This window comes from Sinohyriopsis cumingii, chromosome 19 (genome assembly GCF_028554795.1).
Source record: "Sinohyriopsis cumingii isolate HCF-2022 chromosome 19, ASM2855479v2, whole genome shotgun sequence".
Taxonomy (NCBI): Eukaryota; Metazoa; Mollusca; class Bivalvia; order Unionida; family Unionidae; genus Sinohyriopsis; species Sinohyriopsis cumingii.
The window spans coordinates 17,535,240-17,559,589 of NC_142979.1; the positions used below are offsets into that span (position 1 = coordinate 17,535,240).

The 24,350-nt window shown below is 36.1% G+C and overlaps 2 protein-coding genes across 5 annotated transcripts in view; one reads left to right on the forward strand and one right to left on the reverse strand.

Moving 5' to 3' along the window:
• The first annotated feature begins 5,350 nt into the window (after window positions 1-5,350).
• On the forward strand, window positions 5,351-18,210 carry LOC149775207 (uncharacterized). 2 transcript variants are annotated; one of them, XM_089944159.1, is made up of 6 exons: window positions 5,351-5,553; window positions 11,105-11,261; window positions 12,264-12,380; window positions 15,181-15,336; window positions 16,887-17,006; window positions 17,821-17,858. In XM_089944159.1, the coding sequence occupies exons 1-6, from the start codon at window positions 5,461-5,463 to the stop codon at window positions 17,841-17,843; spliced, it is 666 nt and encodes a 221-aa protein (XP_089800285.1). In that variant the 5' UTR covers window positions 5,351-5,460; the 3' UTR covers window positions 17,844-17,858. The 2 variants fall into 2 exon arrangements, with proteins under 2 accessions (XP_089800285.1, XP_089800284.1); XM_089944158.1 differs by lacking the exon at window positions 17,821-17,858 and adding an exon at window positions 18,099-18,210 and having other exon boundaries at window positions 5,358-5,553.
• Window positions 18,211-21,613: 3,403 nt separating this feature from the next.
• Window positions 21,614-24,350, reverse strand: part of LOC149775208 (pescadillo homolog) — a 62,795-nt gene continuing 60,058 nt past the window's right edge. The window contains exons 17-18 of one of the 3 annotated variants that reach the window (XR_016416593.1): window positions 22,229-24,350; window positions 21,614-22,139 (exon numbers count right to left, since the gene is read on the reverse strand). The exon at window positions 22,229-24,350 is cut by the window's right edge and continues 656 nt beyond it. The gene's annotated coding sequence lies outside the window, so the exon portion shown is untranslated. The other 2 variants (XR_016416592.1, XM_089944157.1) reach the window with 2 other exon arrangements.

The following is a 24,350-nucleotide window of genomic DNA, read 5'->3' on the forward strand; positions in this document are numbered from 1 at the left end:
TTGGCTTGAATATAACCTTTCATGATTATTTAGGGATCGATTCAGGATACTCTAAGTTCCTCTTAAATTTTCATTTTATAACTTTGATGATTAAATTATTTGTTAAGTTTTACAAAACTTGTTGGTTTTGCTTCCGCCTGTTAACTTAGTTTATAACCAAAGAGTCGTTACAAAAAAAAAGCAGTTCAAATTCATTGTGGGAAAATCAGGCATACGATTTGTTGCTGTTGTACTGGCTGCCATGTGGATGATTTTTTGTCTCGTACTGTAGTTATAACAGAAAATGTTTCCAGTTCTGTATTAATCATTGCTTGATTGTGCAATCGATTTCTGATTAATCGTATCGTACTGGAAACAAATCCCTTAATGTTCACGGTCATGTTTTCCACCTTCTATCTCTCAAAGGCTTCTGCAAGTGTTACGTGAAATATGAAAGAAGAGCACAATACTACAGTGGATATTGATCTATTAGTGTCAAGTGGTGTTCTAAATTTCTTTCCATACACATAATAATAGTATATCTTCGATACTAGAATTTTGCGCGTTACCCTTTTCTGATCCTCACATTCTAAATGGATAATTCTTAATACCTTGTTAAGTCCTCTTTGTCCTAACTGAATGAGGCAAGAACAAATCAGTTAATGCCATTAAAATGTTGCAGTCAACAAACTATATAAAGATCATCTCTTCCATTTAATATGCCGATATCTCTTTCAAGCATTCTTCGCAGATACTTGACCACATAAATAGTAGCATATGTTTCTGATTTCATATAAATCTAGATGAAGTTTACCCTGTGTAATCAATTTGGAAGAAGCGTTTGAATTACCTTCTGTGAATTCTGGTATGGCTCATTGTTCATCGGTGTGTATGCGATACGATAACGTGTTAGAATAATGTATTTAACTCCATGCGCCATCGTTTCCTTTGCTGATGAAGGTGGGGTGGGGTGGGATTAGTGGTGGTGGCCACATGTTGAGCATGCATTTGTTTTAATATTAATGTATCTCAGACATGGTGTGATATGATTTTGAAATTGTTGCAGATCAATTTAAATTGTTTCATATCTTTTATTTGATTTTAGAATAATTTGCCATTAGATAAAGGTATTTTAAATACAGTTTTGGTATCTGACAAAAACATGCCAGCATGAAAATCCGTTAAAAAACATGCCACACTGTGATCGGTATCTTTTCATAACCGTTAAATGTCCTTATGCGTGCTTAATTAATTACGAATTTCATTCATTTTTAATTTATTCAAAATATCATGCACTAATTTGTAATCATTTAGACTTTCTATTTGCGGTTTATCTACTTTTTACTTTGTTCAAAAGCGCATGTACTGACTTGTAATATTTTACATTGCATCTGTCGCGTACTTGTTTATTTACCTCCTATAGATACAGTTCTTCATATTTTTGAATGATATCTCTTTAAATTTCTTTGGTAATGTCATTTATTCTTCTGTTTGGACATTGCATAGATTTAGCTGGCTTTACACGTTTTTCATTTGTAGCATGTTTTATGTACTTCCTTTGTTTCCTCTGGTATTTTCAATTACCAAGCATGTTCTGATTCTTTGATGTTCGTTTGTACTTTATTTACCGCGTTGTTATAATTTTTGAATAACATTAACCTTCAAAGCTGCAAAGTTTTAATACTCTTTGATACAACTAATTGTTCATTGTTCCTTGGTCTCCAGTCCAAAGTTGTGTCTTGAAATATCGTCTCCGTAGTGGATATGAAATGTCGATAGATTATGTATTGAATATTTTCAGCTGGTACCCAGCTGTTAAATGCTTCATCATATCTTCCATTTCACGAATATACCCGTTTTACCAATTTGCAAGTTTTCACTTAGCAAAGATAGAAGATAGATAGATAGATAGATAGACTGATTTATTGATTGATTGATTGATTGGAAATGGGATCTTCCATGTCCACCTCCCTCGCAATGCCCAGATGCATACATAATGATGTAAATAACTACAATAGACCAAAAAACTACATTGAATTTTATTCGTCATTTCAATTTCAAACAAGACGCTAAAGCGGGTCTAATATTACTCGCATATATAAGTTGGCGTCCAAAACAAAAGTCGAATTAGACTGCCATAAACAGGCATACAAATCTTTTAAAAGCATTCTGAAAGAAGTACTTTCAGGGAAGTTTTTAAAATTTCTTGCAAGTTGGTATTAAATCAGCATTTGATATCTCAATTTAGCAAAGAGCAAGACACATGACAAAGAATTACTATGAAACTATAACAGCAAAGGTGATAGGTAATTTATTTGCAGAAAGGCGAATAGTGTGACCTGCGATGCAGTTCAAGAAACTTCTTTAACACGATATATTTAAGGATGCCTGCAGAATTTTGCATGTATATATATCAACACAATCTTCAGTTCATCCAAACTTTTTTCAATGTCAGCCGATATTCTAGTTAAAGTACTTGAAACTGTGTGTGGATACATGGCCCTTTTTGTAGGTATAGCTCCCTGTATGTGGCCGTGTATGTGAGTACAGAGCCCTGTATGTAGGTATAGAGCCCTGTATGTACGTATAGCTCCTTGTATGTGGATATATATTCAGGAGTGTTCTAATGAATTTTGTCAACCAGACGATACAAGATTTACAACTTATTAATATGAATGAACATTGCTCATAATTAAATTCCCATCGAGAGTTTTTCATACAGGCTAATATAAAACTTTGAATCCAAATATCTTCAGAAATACAATTCGTAGCAATGCATGGTCTTGACACTTTGAGCAGGCATACCCAGTTTTATTGAAATCAATTCTAGAACAGCGTCAGGGACAATCTTGTCAATCAAACGTCAGATCACCTCATTTATTTGTACAGATGTTATGCAAAATCAAATTTGTCAATAATCTTTAAAACGCCAATCCACATGGCAAGCTTCATCCTAAACCGTCGAAGATACGGATTTGCAGGACGTCAGGTAAAGTTCATGTAAACAGATTGCAGATCAGTATAACCCTAAGTTTATTTCAACCACTACATTTACATAAAGAAAATCTGAATTGTATAAAGACGTTACAATTTTATTTCTTCACGTTTACAATAGTCTGTTCTGCGTTGAAATATAGACTCGGAATATAATAATAATAATAATAATAATAATAATAATAATAAGGACTTTGTATAGCGCCTAATCTTTAGAAGCTCTAAGCGCTTTACAACATTAGACAACACCTATAAGATAAAAAAAACATATAATAATATTATTACAAAAACAAACAACATGAAATTAGAAAAACATTAAAAAATAAAAAAAAAACATGCTGAGAATATTTCAGGTAGGAAACATTATCAGGTCTTTAAGTTTGTTCTTGCAGTCGAAATAAGTGAGTTTTGAGAGCCTTCTTGAATGTGATCACTGTGTCTTTGTGTCTAAGTTCAGAGGGCAATTCATTCCACGTTGCTGGGCCCTGATATGCAAAAGAACGCTGTCCATATGACTTTGTTTTCGTAGTGGGAACAATGAGTAGACGATTGTCAGAAGAGGAGCGTAAGTATCTTGCTGGTGTGTACACATGGGTGAGATCGGATAGGTATGTTGGACTAGACTCCGACAGTGAAACGTAGCACAGAGAACAAATTTTGTGTTTGATTCTGGATCGAATGGATAGCCAGTGTAGGGTACAGAGCAGCGGGGAGGTGTGTTCTGATAGTGGTACTCTAAGTATGATCCGAGCAGCTGTGTTTTGAACTTTTTGAAGTTTCTGGAGTAGATATTGAGATGAACCAGACAGAATTGAGTTACAATAGTCCAGTCTTGAAAGTACTAATGAACACACAAGTGTTTTAGTGGCATAAACTGAAAGATATTAGCGAATTGAGCTGATGCGTCTCAGCTCAAGATATGCAGCCTTGCATATGTTCATGACATGCTGGTGCAATGTGAGAGTACTGTCCAGAGTAACCCTAGGTTTCGTACTGATTATGTGAATTTAATGTTGGTGTTGCTGACATTTATTGTTTGAGGTAAAGGATGTGAATGAGAAAGTCTTTGTGTTGTGATCAGAATGGCCTCAGTTTTATCATCATTCATCTGCAGCTTGTTACATGTCATCCATGATTTCACATCAGTAATGCACATCTCTACACCTTGGATGGTAGCATCAACTTCAGTTGGTTGGCTAGATTTGTATATTTGGGTGTCATCAGCGTACAATTGTTGAGACAATGGCTGATGATGTATGACACTTGAGAGCGACTGAGTGTACAGAATGAAGAGAACAGGTCCAAGAACAGACCACTGTGGAACACCACAACATGGATCAACTGGGCTGGAGTGTTTTCCATTTGCAGATACAATTTGTGTCCTGTTGACCAAGTATGACTTGAACCACAGTAAGGTTGTATCATGAATGCCAAATACATACTGGAGACGGTGAAGTAATATATCATGGTCTATTGTGTCAAATGCTGCAGACAAATCAAGGAGGGTGAGGACTGTAATCTTTCCGCTATCCAACGCAGAGAGAATGTCATTAACTACTTTTAAAAGAGTAGTTTCAGTACTGTGGCAAGGGCGATATGCAGATTGTACATTGCTAAAAAGACTGTTTGAATTTAGATGAGTTACAAGATGGGATAGAACAACCTTTTCTAAGATTATCAGGGAAATCTCAATGCAGGACTTTGTTCTTTACTCAATGAAAGATCACCGCAGGACTGTGTTCTGACAAATTTATTAGCATGTATTACTGTCCTGTTGACCAGTATATTTATTTAGTTAAAATGTGTAGGAAACTAAATCTTAATTATTTTAATAATTATAAATGGTTTACAAATTAAGAAAGGCGTGTTTATCAAATGGAGAGTTTTGAAGACAGGAGATAAGGTCAAGAATTTCCTTATCAGTATTTCGTGTGGAAAGGTGTGCCTGTGTATAAGACCGCATCATTGTTCTACATAGGTGTGCCTGTGTATAAGACCGCATCATTGTTCTACATAATGGCAGCAGGGTCTTAACGGTTATAATTCTGATCATTAGCTAGCACGTTTCGTTTTGCTAATCTTTTTATTAGAGCGGAAAAATATAAAGAAACAAAGAAAAGTTTCAGACTATTTTTATTTCTATTTTATGACCATTATATGAGTATTCGCCTCATCACACAGTTTACTTTTTGATACACTTATTTGTCGATGATGGATGAATAAGTACATACTGTCCAAATCTACATACATTCGGATACATACTGGCATAATCAAATTACATTCGGATACACATAGGCCTCATCTGTGTACATTCGGATACACACTGACCTAATCTGTCTACATTTGGATACATATTGGCCTAATATATCTACATGTGGATACACACTGGCATAATCTACCTATATTCGGACACATACTGGCATAATCTACCTACATTCGGATACACACAGGCCTCATTTATATACATGCGGATACATACCGAACGTCATGATCAACAGTTTTGATAAGATACACAGTAATTACACACTTACCGACATGTCCCTTACGATTGGAATTCTATTTTTTGTATGTTTAACTCAGGTAAGAAGGTAATCTTCTAATTTGTCTACTATATAAATCTACATTCTTGGAAACGGCGATTATCAAGTATACTCAGTGTAAAAAAAAACAGGTTCTTTTTATATTTGTTTTTAAAATAGTATATGCGCACAAGTAGTATTGTCCTTGAAACCAGTTTTTAGCCTGCAACTAATGCTTGAATTCACTCATTACAATGTATTCAACAATTTACAACACCAATTTTTTGGGGTTGGTACGCTGACAAAATTACTTGCGACCTCAGCAAATAGAACATGTTCAGGTCTTTCCGCCGATGTTCGGAAATGCACTTAGGAAATTCTGCTGTTACATACACATGTACCTTGTTTACCAAACGACGTCATACGCACATGATGCTACGGCTGTTTAGACTGATGGGTCTTACATAGTGATACAATCCAACATGATGTTACGGCTGTTTAGACTGATGGGTCTTACATAGTGATACAATCCAACATGATGCTACGGCTGTTTAGACTGATGGGTCTTACATACTGATACAATCCAACATGATGCTACGGCTGTTTAGACTGATGGATCTTACATAGTGATACAATCCAGCATGATGTTACGGCTGTTTAGACTGATGGGTCTTACATAATGATACAATCCAACATGATGTTACGGCTGTTTAGACTGATGGGTCTTACATAATGATACAATCCAACATGATGCTACGGCTGTTTAGACTGATCGGTCTTACATAGTGATACAATCCAACATGATGCTACGGCTGTTTAGACTGATGGGTCTTACATAATGATACAATCCAACATGATGCTACGGCTGTTTAGACTGATGGGTCTTACATAATGATACAATCCAACATGATGCTACGGCTGTTTAGACTGATGGGTCTTACATAATGATACAATCCAACATGATGTTACGGCTGTTTAGACTGATGGGTCTTACATAATGATACAATCCAGCTGAGCCAGGAATAAGGCTAACCGGAGTTCAAATGGAAACATATCATCGATTATTTTGCTTGGGTTATAAGATTGCAGGGTTAGTGTCTTCAGATACAAGTTATTTGGTATTTATGTTTTCTAACCATCAACCAAGTAAACTTTGTATTGGAAGACACTAACCTTATATTCGGTTTATCCACTGACACGCCCTTTCTCTAGAAATGCAGAGGATGTTCGTGCAGCACGTGTTTATCATTCTAAATCGTGATAAATCTTACATAACGGTCAATATATTGACATCTTTTTCCTAACAGAAGCATTGCTAAAAATAAAAGGGGGTGAACCAGTGTGTGGATCTAACACCCTCCAGTTATCCCATCAAGTTGTTCCCACGCCACTCCGCTGGAGGTAACATTGCTGTTATCGCAAAGAACTCCATAATTCACCGTCTTTACTACTCTACAAGTTATAATTACGAACACATTGTTTTGAATTGGTCCTAACCTCGCACACAGTAGAACAAAGGTCAGTCCATTTTTTCTGCCTCTACCGTCCCCCTCCTAGCCATAACCCCCATAAAAAAAAAAGAAAAAAAAAAGCTGACTGAATCTTTCTGGAGAGGTTTCCTAACCTTTTGGAGTATGGAAATTCGATAGGTAGTAACCTAATTATTCTTGGAGATTTAAACTTTCACATTGATTGTCATGGAAATCCACACACAAAAAATCCTCATTCTATTCACATTTTCAACCTCTAACAGACACTTAGCCAGCCAACCTACAAACATGGTTACAATTAAGACTGGATTCTTCATAGACCTAATGCTAATAGTATACAGTCTTTATTGGCGTTCCACGAGCTTGCATCGTATCACCTCTGCGTCACATACCATCTGAACGTATCAGTCCCTAACCCTCTATCTCTGTTTGCTACTAAGAGAAACCTCCGTATGATAATAAGAACCCAACTAACGCATGACATCTAAGCAAACCTAACAACTTCGTTACCACCTACAGCAGTACAACTTGGTAAGTACTTTCGTTTATTGCTTGACAAACATGCTCCAGCAAGCAAGTGCAGAGTGTCATACAGATATGTTATCCATGACATTGTAGTGATTGCGACCAGTTTCGTACTGCTAAAAGAGAACGTCGCAAAGCAGAGAGGATTTAGCTTTCCACCAGCCTCACTATTCATAAAAAGATCTAAGAAGCTGCTAAGAAGAATGTTATAAACATAGTTCATGCCTACTACCGTACTAGGACCACATTAAGTTCCAGCTGCAGAGAGCTGTTTGAAATAACGAAATAGCTAATGTCAAGGAGTAAATGTACACCACTTCCAACGACTTTTTCTCGGGTCAACCTTTCAGACCTGTTTCCAGTTTTCTTCCGTGACAAAATTCAGTCTCTTAGCTTGACAACAGAATTTCAATTGACTCATCGTCAATATTTAGTTTTGATACAGAATATGCACAGAAACCTTTTACAGCATTTTAACCAGTCTCTATGGATTTTGTGCATTTAACTGTGATGAACGGCTCCCCAAAGTCACGTGAACTCGATCCAATTCCGACATCGCTGCTGCTTGAGTGCGTACATGCAATATTGCCATAACTAACCGATGTTATTAATACTTCTCACTCATCATATTTCAAAACTGCCATTGTTAAGCCTATGTTGAAGAAACTGACTCTTGACCAGCATGATTTAAAGAACTACTGCCCTGTTTTTAACCTCTCATTCATTTAAAAAATCTTTGTAAAAGTCGTTCTATCCCAGCTTGTATCTCATCTGAATTCACATAGTCTTTTTAGCAATGTACAGTCTGCATTCTTCCCTAGTACTGAAACGGCCCTTCTGAGAATAGTTAATGACCTTCTCTCTGCTTTGGATAGTGGAAGGATTACAGACCTCACCCTCCTTGACTTGTCTGCGGCATCTGACACAATATATCATGGTATATTACTTCACCGTCTCCAGCACGTATTTGGTATTCACGATACAGCCTTACTATGGCTCAAGTCCTACTTAGTCAACAGGACACAAATTGTGTCTGTAAATGGAAAACATTTCAGTGCAGCTGATCTATGTTTGGTGTTCCACAAAGCTCTGTTCTCAGGCCAGTTCTCTTCACTCTGTACACTCAGCAGCTCTCTAGTGTCATAGATCGACATCCGGTGTCTCATGAATTATACGCTGATGACACTCAAATATAAAAAAAATCTAGCTGCCCAGCTGAAGCCGAGGCTACCATCCAAGGCATAGAGAATTAGTTTCTATGTGAAGTCATGAATGACATGTAACAAGCTGCAGATGAATGATGATAAACTGAAGCCATCTTGATCACTGTGCAAAAACTTTCTGACCGCTCCGGTGGCCTAAGTGGTTAGAGCGTCCGCCTCGGATGCAAGAAGTCGCGGGTTCGAACCCAGCCGAGTCATACTAAAAATGATACAAGCAGTTGCCTCGCCTGACGCTCAGCATTAAGAGGTTAGTGCTAGGACTGGTCGGCCTCGTTTCAGGATAATATGACTGGGTGGGACATGATGCTACATGTCTGCGGCATGATGCCCCAATACTAGACATCACTAAAAATTGCCACACTGCATCGTAGCTTTATGACTCAAAAGCTTGTTAAAACTACGTTAAAAATCCAAATCACACACACACACACACGCACACGCACGCACGCACGCGCGCGCGCTTATTCTCATTCTTGATCTCAAACAGCAATGCCAACATTAAATTTACACAGCCAGTACGAAACATGAAACATAAGTGTCACTCGATAGTACGCTCTCATTACACCAGTATGTAATTAACATGTGCAAGGCTGTATATCTGTTGCTGAGACGCGTCAGCTCCATTTACAGTTTTCTTTCGGTTGATGCCACTAAAACACGTGTGTTGCTTACTACTTTCAAGACTGGGTTATTGTAATTCACTCCTAGCTGGTTCGTCTCAGTACCTACTAAAGAAACCTCAAAACACGGCTGCTCGGATCATCGCCAGAGTACGAACAACTGAGTACACCTTCCACTTGCTTCACTAGCTACCTGTTCGATCCAGAATCAAACACAGAATCTGTTCACCATGTTACATTTTGTTGACTGGTTCCAGTCCAATATACATATCTGACCTCACCCATGTGTACACTCCATCTAGAAATTCACGCTTCTCTTTACCCTCACATTCTCATTGTTTTCACAGGTTGGCTGTTAAAACCAGAGAGAGGTGGGGGGAGGGGGGTAGAGAGAGAAATTGTATAGCATGCTTAGTTCATTTAGAAACCGGGGATTATTTATTATTTATTTGCCTCGTTATTTGCTTATTACTATGTACCAAAGCTTGAAAAGCAATGAGGTTTATATATATATATATATATATATATATATATATATATATATATATATATATATATATATATATATATATATATATATATAAGAAATTGCTGAGCATATATTAATACTAATAAAACTATTACAAGCACCTTGAATAAAGAAATATTTACATGTTTTAAGATGAATATTGATTTACTTAAAATTTGTTTGCCATCTTGTCCCGCATAAAAAAAAAATCTGTGTTGGAGTTTTTTTCTTAAACGAGGAATTTGAAATTGAATTCGCATAATGAATGCAAAACAAAATGTAAATTTGTATTGATACCTTTATATAAGGAACACCTGTTTAATACGGACAGAAGAGTCTTCTTTGGTCCCAAGTGTTCCCCTTGCTGCATTTAAAGAATCTTAGTAACAACATGGTAATGAAGTCTTTTTAGAGTGAGTGTGTTTGTTTGTTTGATTTAAACGTGTTCATTAATTAAGGACGATTTTAAATAACTGAGCGTCCATTTTTCTTCCTTTCCATTATTTTTTAGAACAGCGAATCTGCATATGTTTTTAAAACCCAATTTCTAACAACATGGTAAAGTTATATATTATGTGTGTATTAATGTGGTCTACATCCAAAGCACCACTCGATATAAAAGGCACACATTAATAAAGGACACATTTACCTTGCCCATTGACTATCTGGCACGGACAGGTTTCATTGAAATTATATTGTTAAAAAGATATAATGCTTAAAATATAAGATTCGGACAGATCGTAGCTGCTTGCTTTTCAAACAACCAATCACATGAAATTCACGTATTGTAGCTATGTACTATAAAAATCCATATCAATGTCACTAAAATCAGAATGAAGTGCTTTGCTCCTGCGAAGCGGAGGGAAATGCTACGGTCAATCCGATTTTATAGTAAACGAAGAAAACATGATTTTAGTTAACTATGTTCAGATTTTCGGAAAAACTTAAATTTCAGCGACGATTCACCAAACAAAACAGTATCCTTAACTTATGCAGAAAAAATTGCAAGTGTGGCGAATTTGTGGTCAGTTAAGGATTTTTATACCTGAAATAGCTGCAATGCGCAGAGAGGCAAGGGCGACTGTAATGTGCAAAGAGGCAAGGGCGACTGTACTAATAAGTTCGATGAATCAAATCGCAACCTTTCCTTATGAGTATGTGGGTGGTTATGCCTTCAGGCATATCCTAAAATCAAAATGGCAGGACCAATCCAATATCACTCATACGTTCTTTTCTCCAAATACAGGTTGTACCAGTCCCTGTCAGTGGAGTCCTTGCTGGATACTGTCATGACCACTCCGAATGTGCCTCAGACGAATGCTGTTTTACCGAGGCTTTAGTCGGTGGAAAACGTTTCCTATCGACGCCCGGAACCTGCAAGAAACTTGGGACAGAAGGCTCATGTGCATAAAATGTTATTGTTATATATATATATATATATATATATATATATATATATATATATATATATATATATATATATATATATATATATATATGTATATGTATATATAGTTACAACTCTGTGTTTACACTAAGTAACATAAAGAAGCAAAACCAACAAGTTTAGTAAAATCAATAAATAAATGTATTTAGGTTACAAAGCAAACATTTAAGAGGATCTTACAATATTGTGAATTAAATCCCAAACAATCCTAAATCTTCTACCACTATTCCAAAAGTACAGAGTATTCCGAATGAATTCATTTATTGTGTGTGCCAGTGTACATATAGTCTTTAATAAGTTGATCTTGCAAGAGTCTTGATGTATCACATTTTTAGCATCCAAATTGTCTTTGAATGAATTCACAATAATCCGAAATAACGACCGAGTCCAAAATTCAATGAGCACTTTGTAATTACCATGAATAATTTAAATAAATGATTCCAGTCAAATTATGTCTGATCCCAACAGTAAATGGTTCCACAGACTTAACTTAAAATGGAAATGAATAACGGGAATGAATAAGTTTTGTTTACCACAATCTTACATAAAACCCTAAGAACCAATAAAATGACCAGGATCTGGGTCACAAGTTCTTTTCCAGAACATTTTAAGCTTGTAAATAAGGATTGACCTTGAACTCGGGTATCAATAAACGACTTCTTTATAACTTATCAACATGACAAAAAACAGGTACACATAAACTCTCTCTCTCTCTCTCTCTCTCTCTCTCTCTCTCTCTCTCTCTCTCTCATTTACACATTTTGGATCAGGCACATGAACCTTGTGGTGTTGTTCCCGAAGAGCTTATCAACAGCAAGACAAATGCTCAAACGGCACATGAAACCCGCGAAGGTCTCAAAAATCACAGACTTAAAATCAGATGGAATCGGCTTGATTACATAAGAATAAAGCTTGATCAACATTCAATTAATATAGAAATCCTTTGTTTACATTGCAGACTGCTTGGTAAACACTCGCCCATCCCCATCCTCTGGAATGTATTATGCTTGCCCATGTGCCACGGGTTTCAGATGTCAGGGGTCAGGTCAATACGATATGCCACTTGGAGAAATTGGTATTTATGAATGAACCATGATCATTTTCATGGCATTAATAAATGAATGAATGAATACATTATTTATCTACTTGTCTCTTTTTCTCATTTTTATATATTGCCTTGCTCCAAATCACCGGTATTTCTCGCATCTTCTCAGTTTCGGTCGTTTAAAGAGCCATTCGGCGCTCTGTAGAGCAAATTTTCCGGTGTTTGAAAACTTGCAAATCCACATAGAATCACAGTATTCCACCTCCCGTCGCCATTTTGAATTATCCGACTGCATCGCCGGATATTTGGCTGCTCAATCAATATTGATACCGATACAAAATATGCGCTTTCTGTGTGTATCGTTTGCTTCAAATTTAAAAAAGCATATCAGTTTTACAATCATTAACCTAAATTACATTGTTCCCATCGTCCCATGAGGTATATTTGGTTACATATGATGTAATCTTGTGTGTTTCTCCTGTAATGGTGAAAATAGTTCCTCATTCCAATTGTGCCGGTGTGTATTACTTTTATTTCTCAGTATTTTTGTGCAAGCGTTTATTACACTTATTCCTCAGTCACTTTGTGCAGGTATGTATTACACTTATTCCTCAGTCCTTTTGTGAAGTTGTGTATTACACTTATTCAGTCTTTTTGTGCAGGTGTATATTACACTTATTCCTCAGTCTTTTTGTGCAGGTATGTATTACACTTATTCCTCAGTCCCTTTGTGCAGGTGTGTATTACACTTATTCCTCAGTCCCTTTGTGCAGGTGTATATTACACTTATTCCTCAGTCTTTTTGTGCAGGTATGTATTACACTTATTCCTCAGTCCCTTTGTGCAGGTGTGTATTACACTTATTCCTCAGTCCCTTTGTGCAGGTGTATATTATACTTATTCCTCAGTCTTTTTGTGCAGATGTGTATTACTTTTATTCCTCAGTCCTGTTGTGCAGGTGTGCATTGCACTTATTCCTCGGTCATATTGTGTAGGTGTGTCTTACACTTATATTTCATGTCATATTGCGTAGGTGTATTACTTTTATTCCTTAGTTCTATTGTGTAGATGTGTACTACATTTATTCTTTGGTCATATTGTATCGGTACGTATTACACTTACATTTCATATCATATTGTGTAGGTGTGTATTACACTTACTCCTCAGTCCTATTGTGTAGGTGTATATTACTTCTAGTCCTAATTCCAATAGTATCGGTGTCTATTTTATTCCTCAGTCCTGTTGTGCAGGTGTGTATTACATTTATTCCTCAGTCTTTTTGTGCAGGTGTGTATTATTTTATTCCTCAATCCTATTGTGTATGTTTGTATTAGACTTATTGCTCGGTCATATTGTGTAGGTTTCTGTTACATATATTTCATGTCATATTGTGTAGGTGTATTACTTTTATTCCTTAGTCATATTGTGCAGATGTGTATTACACTTATTCTTTGGCCATATTGTATCGGTATGTATTACACTTATATTTCATATCATACTGTGTAGGTGTGTATTGCACTTACTCCTCAGTCCTATTGTGTAGGTGTGTATTACGCTTACTCCTCAGCCTTATTGTTTAGGTGTATTACACTTTTTTCCTCAGATATATTATATAGATGTGTATTACACTTACCCCTCAGTCCTATTATGTAATTATGTACAGTATTACCGATTACAGTATTACAGTCCTATTTTGTAGGTTTGTATTACAATTATTCCTCAGTCTTATTGTGCAGGTGTGTATTATATTTATTCCTCAGATCTATGATGTAGTTTTATATAATACTTACTCCTCAGTCCTGTTGTGTAGGTCTATATTAGTTATTCCTCAGTCCTACTGTGTAGGTGTGTATTACACTTATTCCTCAGATCTATCGTGTAAGTGTGTATTACAGTTATTCCTCAGTCCTATTGTGTAGATGTGTATTACAGTTATTACAGTTATTCCTCAGTCGTATTAATGTAGGTGTGTATTACTTGTATTTCAAAACCAAAGCTGTAATCTCTGCATGCTTTAGTATTTCTTTTGTCGCAAAATATGTTTTCACAAACAGTGTATTACAGTTATTCCTCAGTCCTATTGTGTAGATGTGTATTACAGTTATTACAGTTATTCCTCAGTCGTATTAATGTAGGTGTGTATTACTTGTATTTCAAAACCAAAGCTGTAATCTCTGCATGCTTTAGTATTTCTTTTGTCGCAAAATATGTTTTCACAAACAGAACACATCCAATTTCAGACCTGTGATTAGATTAAAAAATTGATAATCCACACTAGTGTTTATGACTGCAAAAAGCATACATATTCATCAAGTCATAATAAAAAGTGTAGATCAAGTGTGTCAGCTGAGAGTTTATAGAGGAGTGATTTAAAAGTGTGTGTGGTTTGAAATGTTTGTGTAGCTTTACAAAATTTTCAGGCATATTGCTACGATGAACGCAGTGTGGCAGTTGTGTAGTGATGTCTAGCACTGGGGCATCGTGCCGCAGACATGTTTCATCATGTCCTACCAAGAAACAATATCCTGACACCAGGCCGACCAGTCCTAACACTAATCCCTTAATGCTGAGCGCCAAGCGGAGGCAGCTGTTAGTACCATTTTATAAGTGTTTGGTATGACTCGGCCGGGGTTCAAACCCGCGACTTCCCGCATCCGATGTGGACACTCTAACCACTTAGGCCACCGGAGAGGTGTGATTTAAAAGAACACGTATCATATTTATACTCCTTATTAAAGCGTGAACTTTTTTAGCTTGGCAATACACCCTCAAATGCCTTGTCTAAAGAAATTCTCCACTTTTAAACACTAACAAATTCTGTTTTTCCCAGGAACTTGCCGAGGTCCAAGCACCAGGAGGAGGCAGACCTGCCGCTCCGGGTCCGACTGCTCCGCTGACGAGTGTTGTGTGAGTGACGACCGACCGATCGGCCGCCGACGAGAATTTATTGGAGCACATTGTCAGAAGATGGGCATCGACGGATCCAGTAAGTACAGAGTTCTATATAACATATATTTTACATGGCATACAAAAAAATGTAAATGAAAATGGAAAAAATGAGGAGGTGCCGTACACTTGCGCTTAGGTTACTCTGTTTATGAGGCATCCGTCTTAAGATACTCAGTCCCCAGCCCCAGCTAAGCATATTTATCCTCCATGGCAATAGATAGATGAAAACACGTTTGATTTTCACGAGCTACTTAGCGAGGTCTTAAATGTCCACTTAGATCAACTCACATGCACACGCGCGTGTGCACCCGCACAAAAAGGGAAGTACGTTGTACGTGCTAACCATAGATGCCGATTCGAATAGCACAGTTGCTAGTGGGAACTGCTCAACAAGTTTATGGAGGTTGTATTAAGTGTCAGTCCAATCAAATTTCCACCTTTCAAGCATGGGCCAATAACATTAGAGTTTCAAGTCATCCAGTAAGATTTGCAGGGCCCTTTTAACAGTGTTGTTGCAATTTCGTCTCCTCTCCATTGTTTCAATCATTATTTGGACTGTTATGTTTCAATATGTTGTGGAAATAAGTGGCTCATACAAATCTTTCATAGCTCTCAAACGTAATTAAGAAGCACAGATAAGCATTCGATAGCATCATGTCCCACCCAGTCACATTATCCTGACACCAGACCGACCAATCCTAACACTAACCTCTTAATGCTGATCGCCTAGTACCATTTTTACAAGTCTTTGGTATGATTCGGCCGGGGTTCGAATCCTCGATCTTCCGCGGCCATCGGAGCGGTCTCGCACATACACTGTGTTTACATGGATTATTGATTACAATCTGTCCCTCTTGCAATGTCTTTCTCGGAGGACATCCGTATATCAGACACGAAATTAGGCGATTTGACAAAAGGCTGTAAACTTCTAAACAATAGTCCCAGCCTTCCAGCTTTATACTATACGCTGACAAAATTGCACAAGCTTTTCTTCACCAAATATGCGAAAAAATTGGCTGATTAGTTAAAATCTTGCATGTCTGGTATATGGGTTGAGTGAAAAATTGGACTCTGTTTGCAGCATTACTTACCATTAAACGCAGCTCTTTTATTGACGGAATACCATGAGACATGCAAGCTGCAGTGTATTTCCATCATAATCTATGGAGGAGGTATATTTAGTATGACCTTGTCCTTTGTATATCTATATGTACACTTCTCACATAACAAATTTTGTTTTTGCAAGAAAACTTCTCAATGCCTGGATGGAATTAAAACAGATTTGAATTTTGTCATGCCGTCATATCCAGAAAACCAAAGTTTGGCTTAATGATAGTTTTATCCCCCCCCCCCCCGCAAAAAAACCACACCAAGTTCTGGTCCCTTTTTGACCAAGTTTTTTCTTCACATGTCAAACAAAAGTTCCTTCAATAATACCGAATTGAGAGATTCATCTATGTCATTTTCATGTCTATTTTATTATTTACTTATTAATGATCGCATACATTTTATTCTCTGGTTCATTTTGTTTTTCTCACTAAAAGGCTTCACTGGGTATGTGTAGAATGGATATCGTTTCATTTCCAGGCTGTTATGTGCGCTATGGATCCGGAAAGCCAAATGGAACAGTATATGTTGATTGCCCCTGTACTTTTGGTCTGACTTGTGTTGGGAATGAAATATACGACATCCCTCTTGGAGAAATGGGTCTGTCTATCTTCTGATCCACGCTTTCACAAACAACAATAAATTGAGAACATAAATATCTGCATACACACATTAAACTATACTTTGACTATATGAAAAGTTTATTTCTATTCTATATATCTTAGTTTCTTTCCTTTTATTTTACAAATAAAGAGTGTTCGAGATCAGTCTTTTTGGGGGGCAAATTCACTCAGGTTTTATCTAAGTTGACAGGCTGACAAATGTAACACTGTTTAGTAACTGAACTCAAATTGGAAGATTATTTCTCCGTTATCAACCAGATAAAAGGGGAGGGGTGGAGTCAAGTGGAGTAGAGAGGACAGATGATAATTTTATTTTTCCAGATTAATCTATGACATCTCAAGTGAAATGCTGATACAAGTAACATCAAAATTTTGCTCTGCCATCTGAAATGCACATGCACAGAATAAATATTCACGTGCAATATTCCTAAGATCCCACTAAGTGGGTTAAATATATCGTGCAATTTTAGGTGTTCCAATTTTATCATCACTTTAATGAAGCTTTTTCTAATGAAATGTCTAACTGTACCAAATAAAAGGGAACAAAAAGTGTTTAATTTATTCCATCATTGATACTTAGGAGATCAAACAAAAAATGTTAAATGTTTTATCACAGTGCTTCTGTTATGTGTTCATTGTGTCAAAGAAAATGACCTATAAGCCTGTTTAAAATATTTGTTTATGGCATGAATTTGTCCATATTACTTAATGTAATGCTCACACCATTAAGTCATCAGAGCAGTCTTACTCAAAATAAAATATGAAAAAGTTACTGTTGTTTTCTTTTACAGGCATCTGTCTTTGTACAAAATAACTCAATTACTCAAAATAAGATATGAAAAGGTTACTGTTGTTTTCTTTTACAGGCATGTCTTTGTACAAAATAACTCAATTACTCAAAATAAGATAAGTTACTGTTGTGTTCTTTTACAGGCATCTGTCTTTGTACAAAATAACTCAATTACTCAAAATAAGATAAGTTACTGCTGTTTTCTTTTACAGGCACCTGTCTTTGTACAAAATAACTCAATTACTCAAAATAAGATAAGTTACTAGTTTTCTTTTACAGGCACCTGTCTTTGTACAAAATAACATCCAAGCTGTCAGCAGATTCAGATTTCCGTTTCCTGGGCATCTTGTATAATAATGTTTTAGAAAATCCAATAAAACTCAAAAATTGATTTAAACTTGTTTTTATGTGACCTTTTCAGTTGCTAATAATATTTTGACTGGCACAGAATATGATAACTAACCACATAACTTGCAGTGTAAATAGATTATAAGAAGCGCCATGTAATGTGCAAGTTTTTGACAATAATGGCATAGGCATAATACCTGTACCACTGGAATTTGACTGCGAGTCTTATTGAGGCCACAACATTGTACTAAATATTTTAAGCCCACTGGACAATCAGGATGTTTAGGGGACAATATCTTTTAATAGAAATCAGTTCCTAAAGGGTCAGCTATTACAGTGGTCCCCCTCTTATACAGCCACCCCTTCTGCATGAGGAGAGTGGCCATATAAGACAGATGGCCTTTCCTGAAAAGTATATATGTAGTAAGAAAGCTACATGTAACTTCAAAGCATTTCATATCTTCAGTTAAAGGTAACATTAATTACTGTAAGATTCTTCTTAAGAACAGACTCATTTGAAATAAACATTCATTAATATTTCTCAATTCTTAAGTGAGATTTGAGTGGGGCATTATTGACCTGTGCATTATAAAATCTTTAAAAAAACGTCATTTAAATCTTGGTACAAACATCACCTTGCATTTAGAATAATTTTATTTCCATTATCTTTCCCACTGCTGCAGAATATTCTCCTTAACAGTGTTGCAAACTGTACAGCACTGCAATTTAATTATGAGACAAAACTTCTGTAGTGGTATGACTCTATGGTTATAAAAAACTAAGTAACAGAGAGAAGCAAACCATGTTTTGTAAAACTTTATAAACAATTTAATCATCAAAGTTAAACTGAATCCAAAATAATCCTAAAATGTTCTAATCAAGTCCAAAGGAATCAAATATTCTGAACGAATTTCAAATCCTCAAATGTACTGGTCTGCCAACAGTTCTGATGTATCACAATCACACTGTCCAGAACTCCTTTGAATAAATTCACAATAGTCGCAGAATAATACTTCATTCTATGAGCACTCTGTAATTCCACTGAATAATCCTAACAAATGCTCCTCTAAACACAACATTAAATACATCTGCAGAGTGACATTAACACAACATATGAAATAAGAACCCAAATTAGGAATGAAATAATTACTCAGTTCTGTCCTTATATACAAGTATAGAGTCCTATTCTCCTACTCACTGCATGACTTTTTGTAAATACTCCACATCATACAAGAACCTACTTGATCAACCCATCCAATGGAAAATGACCCAAAACTAGTAAACAGGTTTATTATTATTATTAATGATTGTAAGCACCTATTTTATAGATCCTATGCAACCTACAGGCACTATCAATATTTTAAATTAGAATTTATACACATGTATAAAAATTAGCTACATAAGATCTTCTTTATAGGTAATCATTACAATTTACAGTCATGAACAAAAATTACAAAGAATATATATATACCTAACAGTAGACAAAATGGCTTGTCTTTAAAGGAAGTGATATACATACTGTCACATGATTTTTCATCTTTGTCTGGTACCCTGTTTAATCAAGGTTAATTTCTCTGTGAATTCACAAACTGTATATTTAGTCAATGCTGACCACGTCATGATCTTGACAATTGTCATCAAAGTGAAGACATCAACAGCTGTGTGAAGCCCCAAACTATCGCAAACATTGTCAAGTCCGTTTTCTGTAAATTGGGTGTTTGCAGATAATATAATTTTAACCATAGTGGTACATGTTATAATGTAAATTTAACCAACACCTCTTTCATTAATGTCATGCTACATGTCTGCAGCATGGTGCCCCAGTGCTAGACCTCACTATAAACTGCCACACTTCAGACATCGTAGCGATATGACTGAAATTGTTTTAAAGCTACGTTACAAATCCAAATCACACACAATTCTTTCACTGACGAAAACCTGACACCAGAGAAAAGACATCGATATAGATAATCAGATTGCTGACCTTAACGTTTGACTTAAATGTTTGATTAGTCCGAGTTTCCTCCGATTCTTGCCACCCCAATTTTGATATTTGAACATTTATGTAGGGTCAGAGTCCATTCCCTATCGAATTCCCTGGAATTCCAACTTTTCGATAGGGAATGGACTCTGACTCTACACCCCAACATAAATGTCCAAACATCAAAAATCGGGTGTCAAGGGTCAGAGGAAACTCAAGACTAATATTTGATCTGCACACATATTGAGAAAAAAAATGTGGCAACTTGTGAGGGGTAAATTTGGCATTTTTATCCTCAACTGCTTGCTGCATAAGTGGGGTAGCTGGCCACAAGGGGCACTTTTATACACAGTCATCAGTGCTGAAAAAACTATCCATGTTGAGGTGGCTGCTGGTGAGGAGGGCAGTATAAGTGGGGAACCACTGTAGAATATAACAAAATTGTTTCCAGTATTTGCATTATTTTGGCCAATACATTTTAGTTTTCCTCTGAAAATATAAGTACATATCCAACTTTTGTTCTGCTGGAAACTGGTAATGTCCTTTTTTACAAGAGCAATGAAGTAGGAAGTTTCTTTAGTTTAATTAAAAATAGCCAATCAATTTATAATTGTCTGTCAAGCATTTTCACTAATTTTCAAGATGGTTGCCCTGGTGGCCACACTGAATATGTGAGGGTACCATTTTTATTAATGACAATTAAGATTTCCAAAGAATGTGTATCTCTAGTTTCATGCCAAGCCTTCCCTTTGTTGAGTAGCTGTAATAGGAGTTTGAAGATGGTGGTCCTGCTTGCAAAATACTGTTTGAAGGGTACAATTTTGATTATGCCAATCCTTCCAATGGTTTAGTAGGAGTTGTGATAGGATTTTCAAGATGGCCACCCTGTTGGCAATACTGAATGTCAACAGAATTGCATTTTATTTAGGATCAACATCTCTGAAAAAAAAATAATACAAGTTTCAAGATAATCTTCTGAATTATACAAGATGGCCACCCTGGCAGCCATATTGAATATATTAAGAACTCCAGTTGATGTAGGATCATCAATACCTTGGGATAAATTTGTGTTTCAAGTTTGTGACAATCTGTGCAATGGTTTCGAGGTAGCACTAACAAGATTTTCAAGATGTCAATAGAATACCATTTTCATTTAAAATTAACGTGACCATAAGATAAATCCCTCAAGTTACATAACAATCGTGAAAGAAGTGTGAAGAGTAACAATTACATACATAACTATATGATGGACATCAGAAGACCATTGCAAGAAGGTGGATGACAAGCCATCATGCAAGCCCTCCACGCCTGGAGCAGTACAACTAAAAGCATACTATTATGAAAATAAAACTCTACAATCTTCATGAAAATTGTCAAGAGTAGCCTTTATAGGCAAGGTGATATAAAATCAAGAGGTTTTTTCAATTTTAACCCTCGTGTGGCAGGGCTAATAAAAAAAATCATATTTGTATTGGACAAAAATTTTATTTACAGAAAGACCACTTTCATATCATACATAGTTGCTTATATAACCTTGATACAGAAGGTTTGCATTTAAAATCTACAGCAACAAAATCAATGAATCAAGAACTTGATATTTCACTAAAGGTGATGTATATCCAGATATTTCACTAAAAGTGATGCATATCCAGGTAAGATTTATATACATTAAAGCATTTAAATAATGTATATCCTTGCCATCACATGATTCCAATTACAAACACGGCACATAAGCAGATAATGCACTGGCAGATCCAGGTCAATTGCAGTTTGTTTTGGAGCAAACAAACAACACAGACCCTGATCTGTTGGCACATTATTTGACAGCAGATCAGAGTCTATATTGCTTGCAATTAGATAAAAGACATACATCATGCTGAGACCCCAATTAATTCTTGCTGTTCCAATATTTCTTAACTTCTGAACAGGCTACTAACAATTCAGTAAGGATGCTGATTTGCGACCAGACCTGCTTTATTATAGTAGTACACCTGCTTTATTACAGTAGTACACCTGCTGTATTATAGTAGTACACCTGCTTTATTATAGTAGTACACCTGCTTTTACTATAGTAGTACACCTGCTTTATTATAGTAGTACACCTGCTTTTACTATAGTAGCACACCTGCTTTATTACAGTAGCACACCTGCTGTATTATAGTAGTACACCTGCTTTATTATAGTAGTACACCTGCTTTTACTATAGTAGTACACCTGCTTTATTATAGTAGTACACCTGCTTTATTATAGTAGCACACCTGCTTTATTACAGTAGCACACCTGCTGTATTATAGTAGTACACCTGCTTTATTATAGTAGTACACCTGCTTTATTACGGCAGTATGACTGCTTTATTACAGTAGTATAGCTGCTCTATTACATTAGTACACCTGCTTTATTACAGTAGTACACCTGCTTTATTACAGTAGTATAGCTGCTCTATTACAGTAGTACACCTGCTTTATTACGGTAGCATATCAAACATAACTTCTTAAATGTTTAGAATATTGCAAATTATTTGTGCTTAAAACATTCAACAGTCATATTTACCCCATACAAGTTTATGTAGACTATGGTGTATATGAAAATATAGGTGAATTAGATTTTGTTTTCAAAACTTCTTTACAAAAGTGTGGATTTGTTGGTGGTCGGACTTGTACCATTTTATTCAGAATCCATTAAATATTGCAAGAAGTGTTTCAGTGAGGTCAATGCCGTCATTTATGCAAGTGTAGTGATAACAAGATTTTGAGACGGCCACATCGGTGTCATATTGGAGACAAGATGAACATATGATTTAGATCCAGATACATATTGCTATAACCGTGTTGTCAATAAGACCATCCATTTAGGGGTAGTAGACAAAAACAAAAACGATTTTTATAACGACTGTCACGGCAGTTACTTTGGCTGCTTGATCAGCACCATTTAACATAGGATTAACTATATGCATGTGCATGTAATTCTTTTTTTTTTTTTAAATGACCTCTGTTTTAGGGGAAAAAGCTTTAATTTTACAATATTTTTTAAAATTTAAGACCAAGTACACAAATAGCGAAGTGTTTTTTTATTAGTTGTCCTCATGTGGATACAATCATTTGTTCAGGAGCTGTAGTGATAAGATTTTCAAGATGTCCCCATTGATTGGCACCAATTTTTTGACAGGATCATCTAGGCACCAAGTCTTTTATTGAAAAGGGAATGTCAATAATACTACCTGCTCAGGAGGAGTAACAATAAACAAATTGTAAAGATGACCACCATGGCCATATTGGATATCTGAGGAGCACTAGTTTTAAGTAAGGTCAACTAGATATCATAAGAAGTGAAAACCCCATGTTGATGTGGTCATCCAATGAGAAGTATTGATAGGAAGATTTAAAGCTTGCCACTAAAAGCAGATATAATGGAGGTCATATCAGCACCATTTTCTTTTCAAACCATCTCGAGTCTTTTAGTGAGAACTTCATCAATATGACCATCATTCAGTATGACTAGCAATTATAAGGTTTTCAAAAGGCCACCACTGTAGCCATTTCTGATCATCAGATTATAAAACCATTTTAATGTAGGACCATCTATACCTCACACATACTTTTGGATTGAAATCTCCATGTCAATACGACCATCCATCCAGATAAAGTATTGATAACAAGATTTTCATGACAGCCAATACGCTGACCATACTGAAGGTCAGATCAGAACAGTTTTCATTTAGGACCAAACAGACATCATAAGAATTCTTGAGAGCCCATGTCAATATGACTTTCCATTCAGAAAAAGTAGATACAATTTGTTTCAAGATGGCTGCTATGGTGACATTACTGGAAGACAAACAAGCACCATTTTCATTTAAAACCAACTATGGATCATAATAGGTCTTGTAGCATCTTCTCTAGCCAAGGTCCCTATCTACACCTTGGTGGATTGAACGGCTATATCGGTGCTTTTTCCTAGTGACATCTATTGGATTTCATATGTTGCCTACTTTAGTATGCAATGCCAACTAACCAATAGCATGATGCATTGTACATCGGCCAAAAACGGTGGTGGCAATCGACCTAAAAAGAATACTTTGTGATTTTAACATTGAAAGTATGGTTACATACCAGTGGGAAGCCATTACAGGTCTGAGTAAAAGGTATTTGTGCAAACACGGACTGGCAGTGGAAAATTGCTTATTTATCAGTCCATTTTGGTTG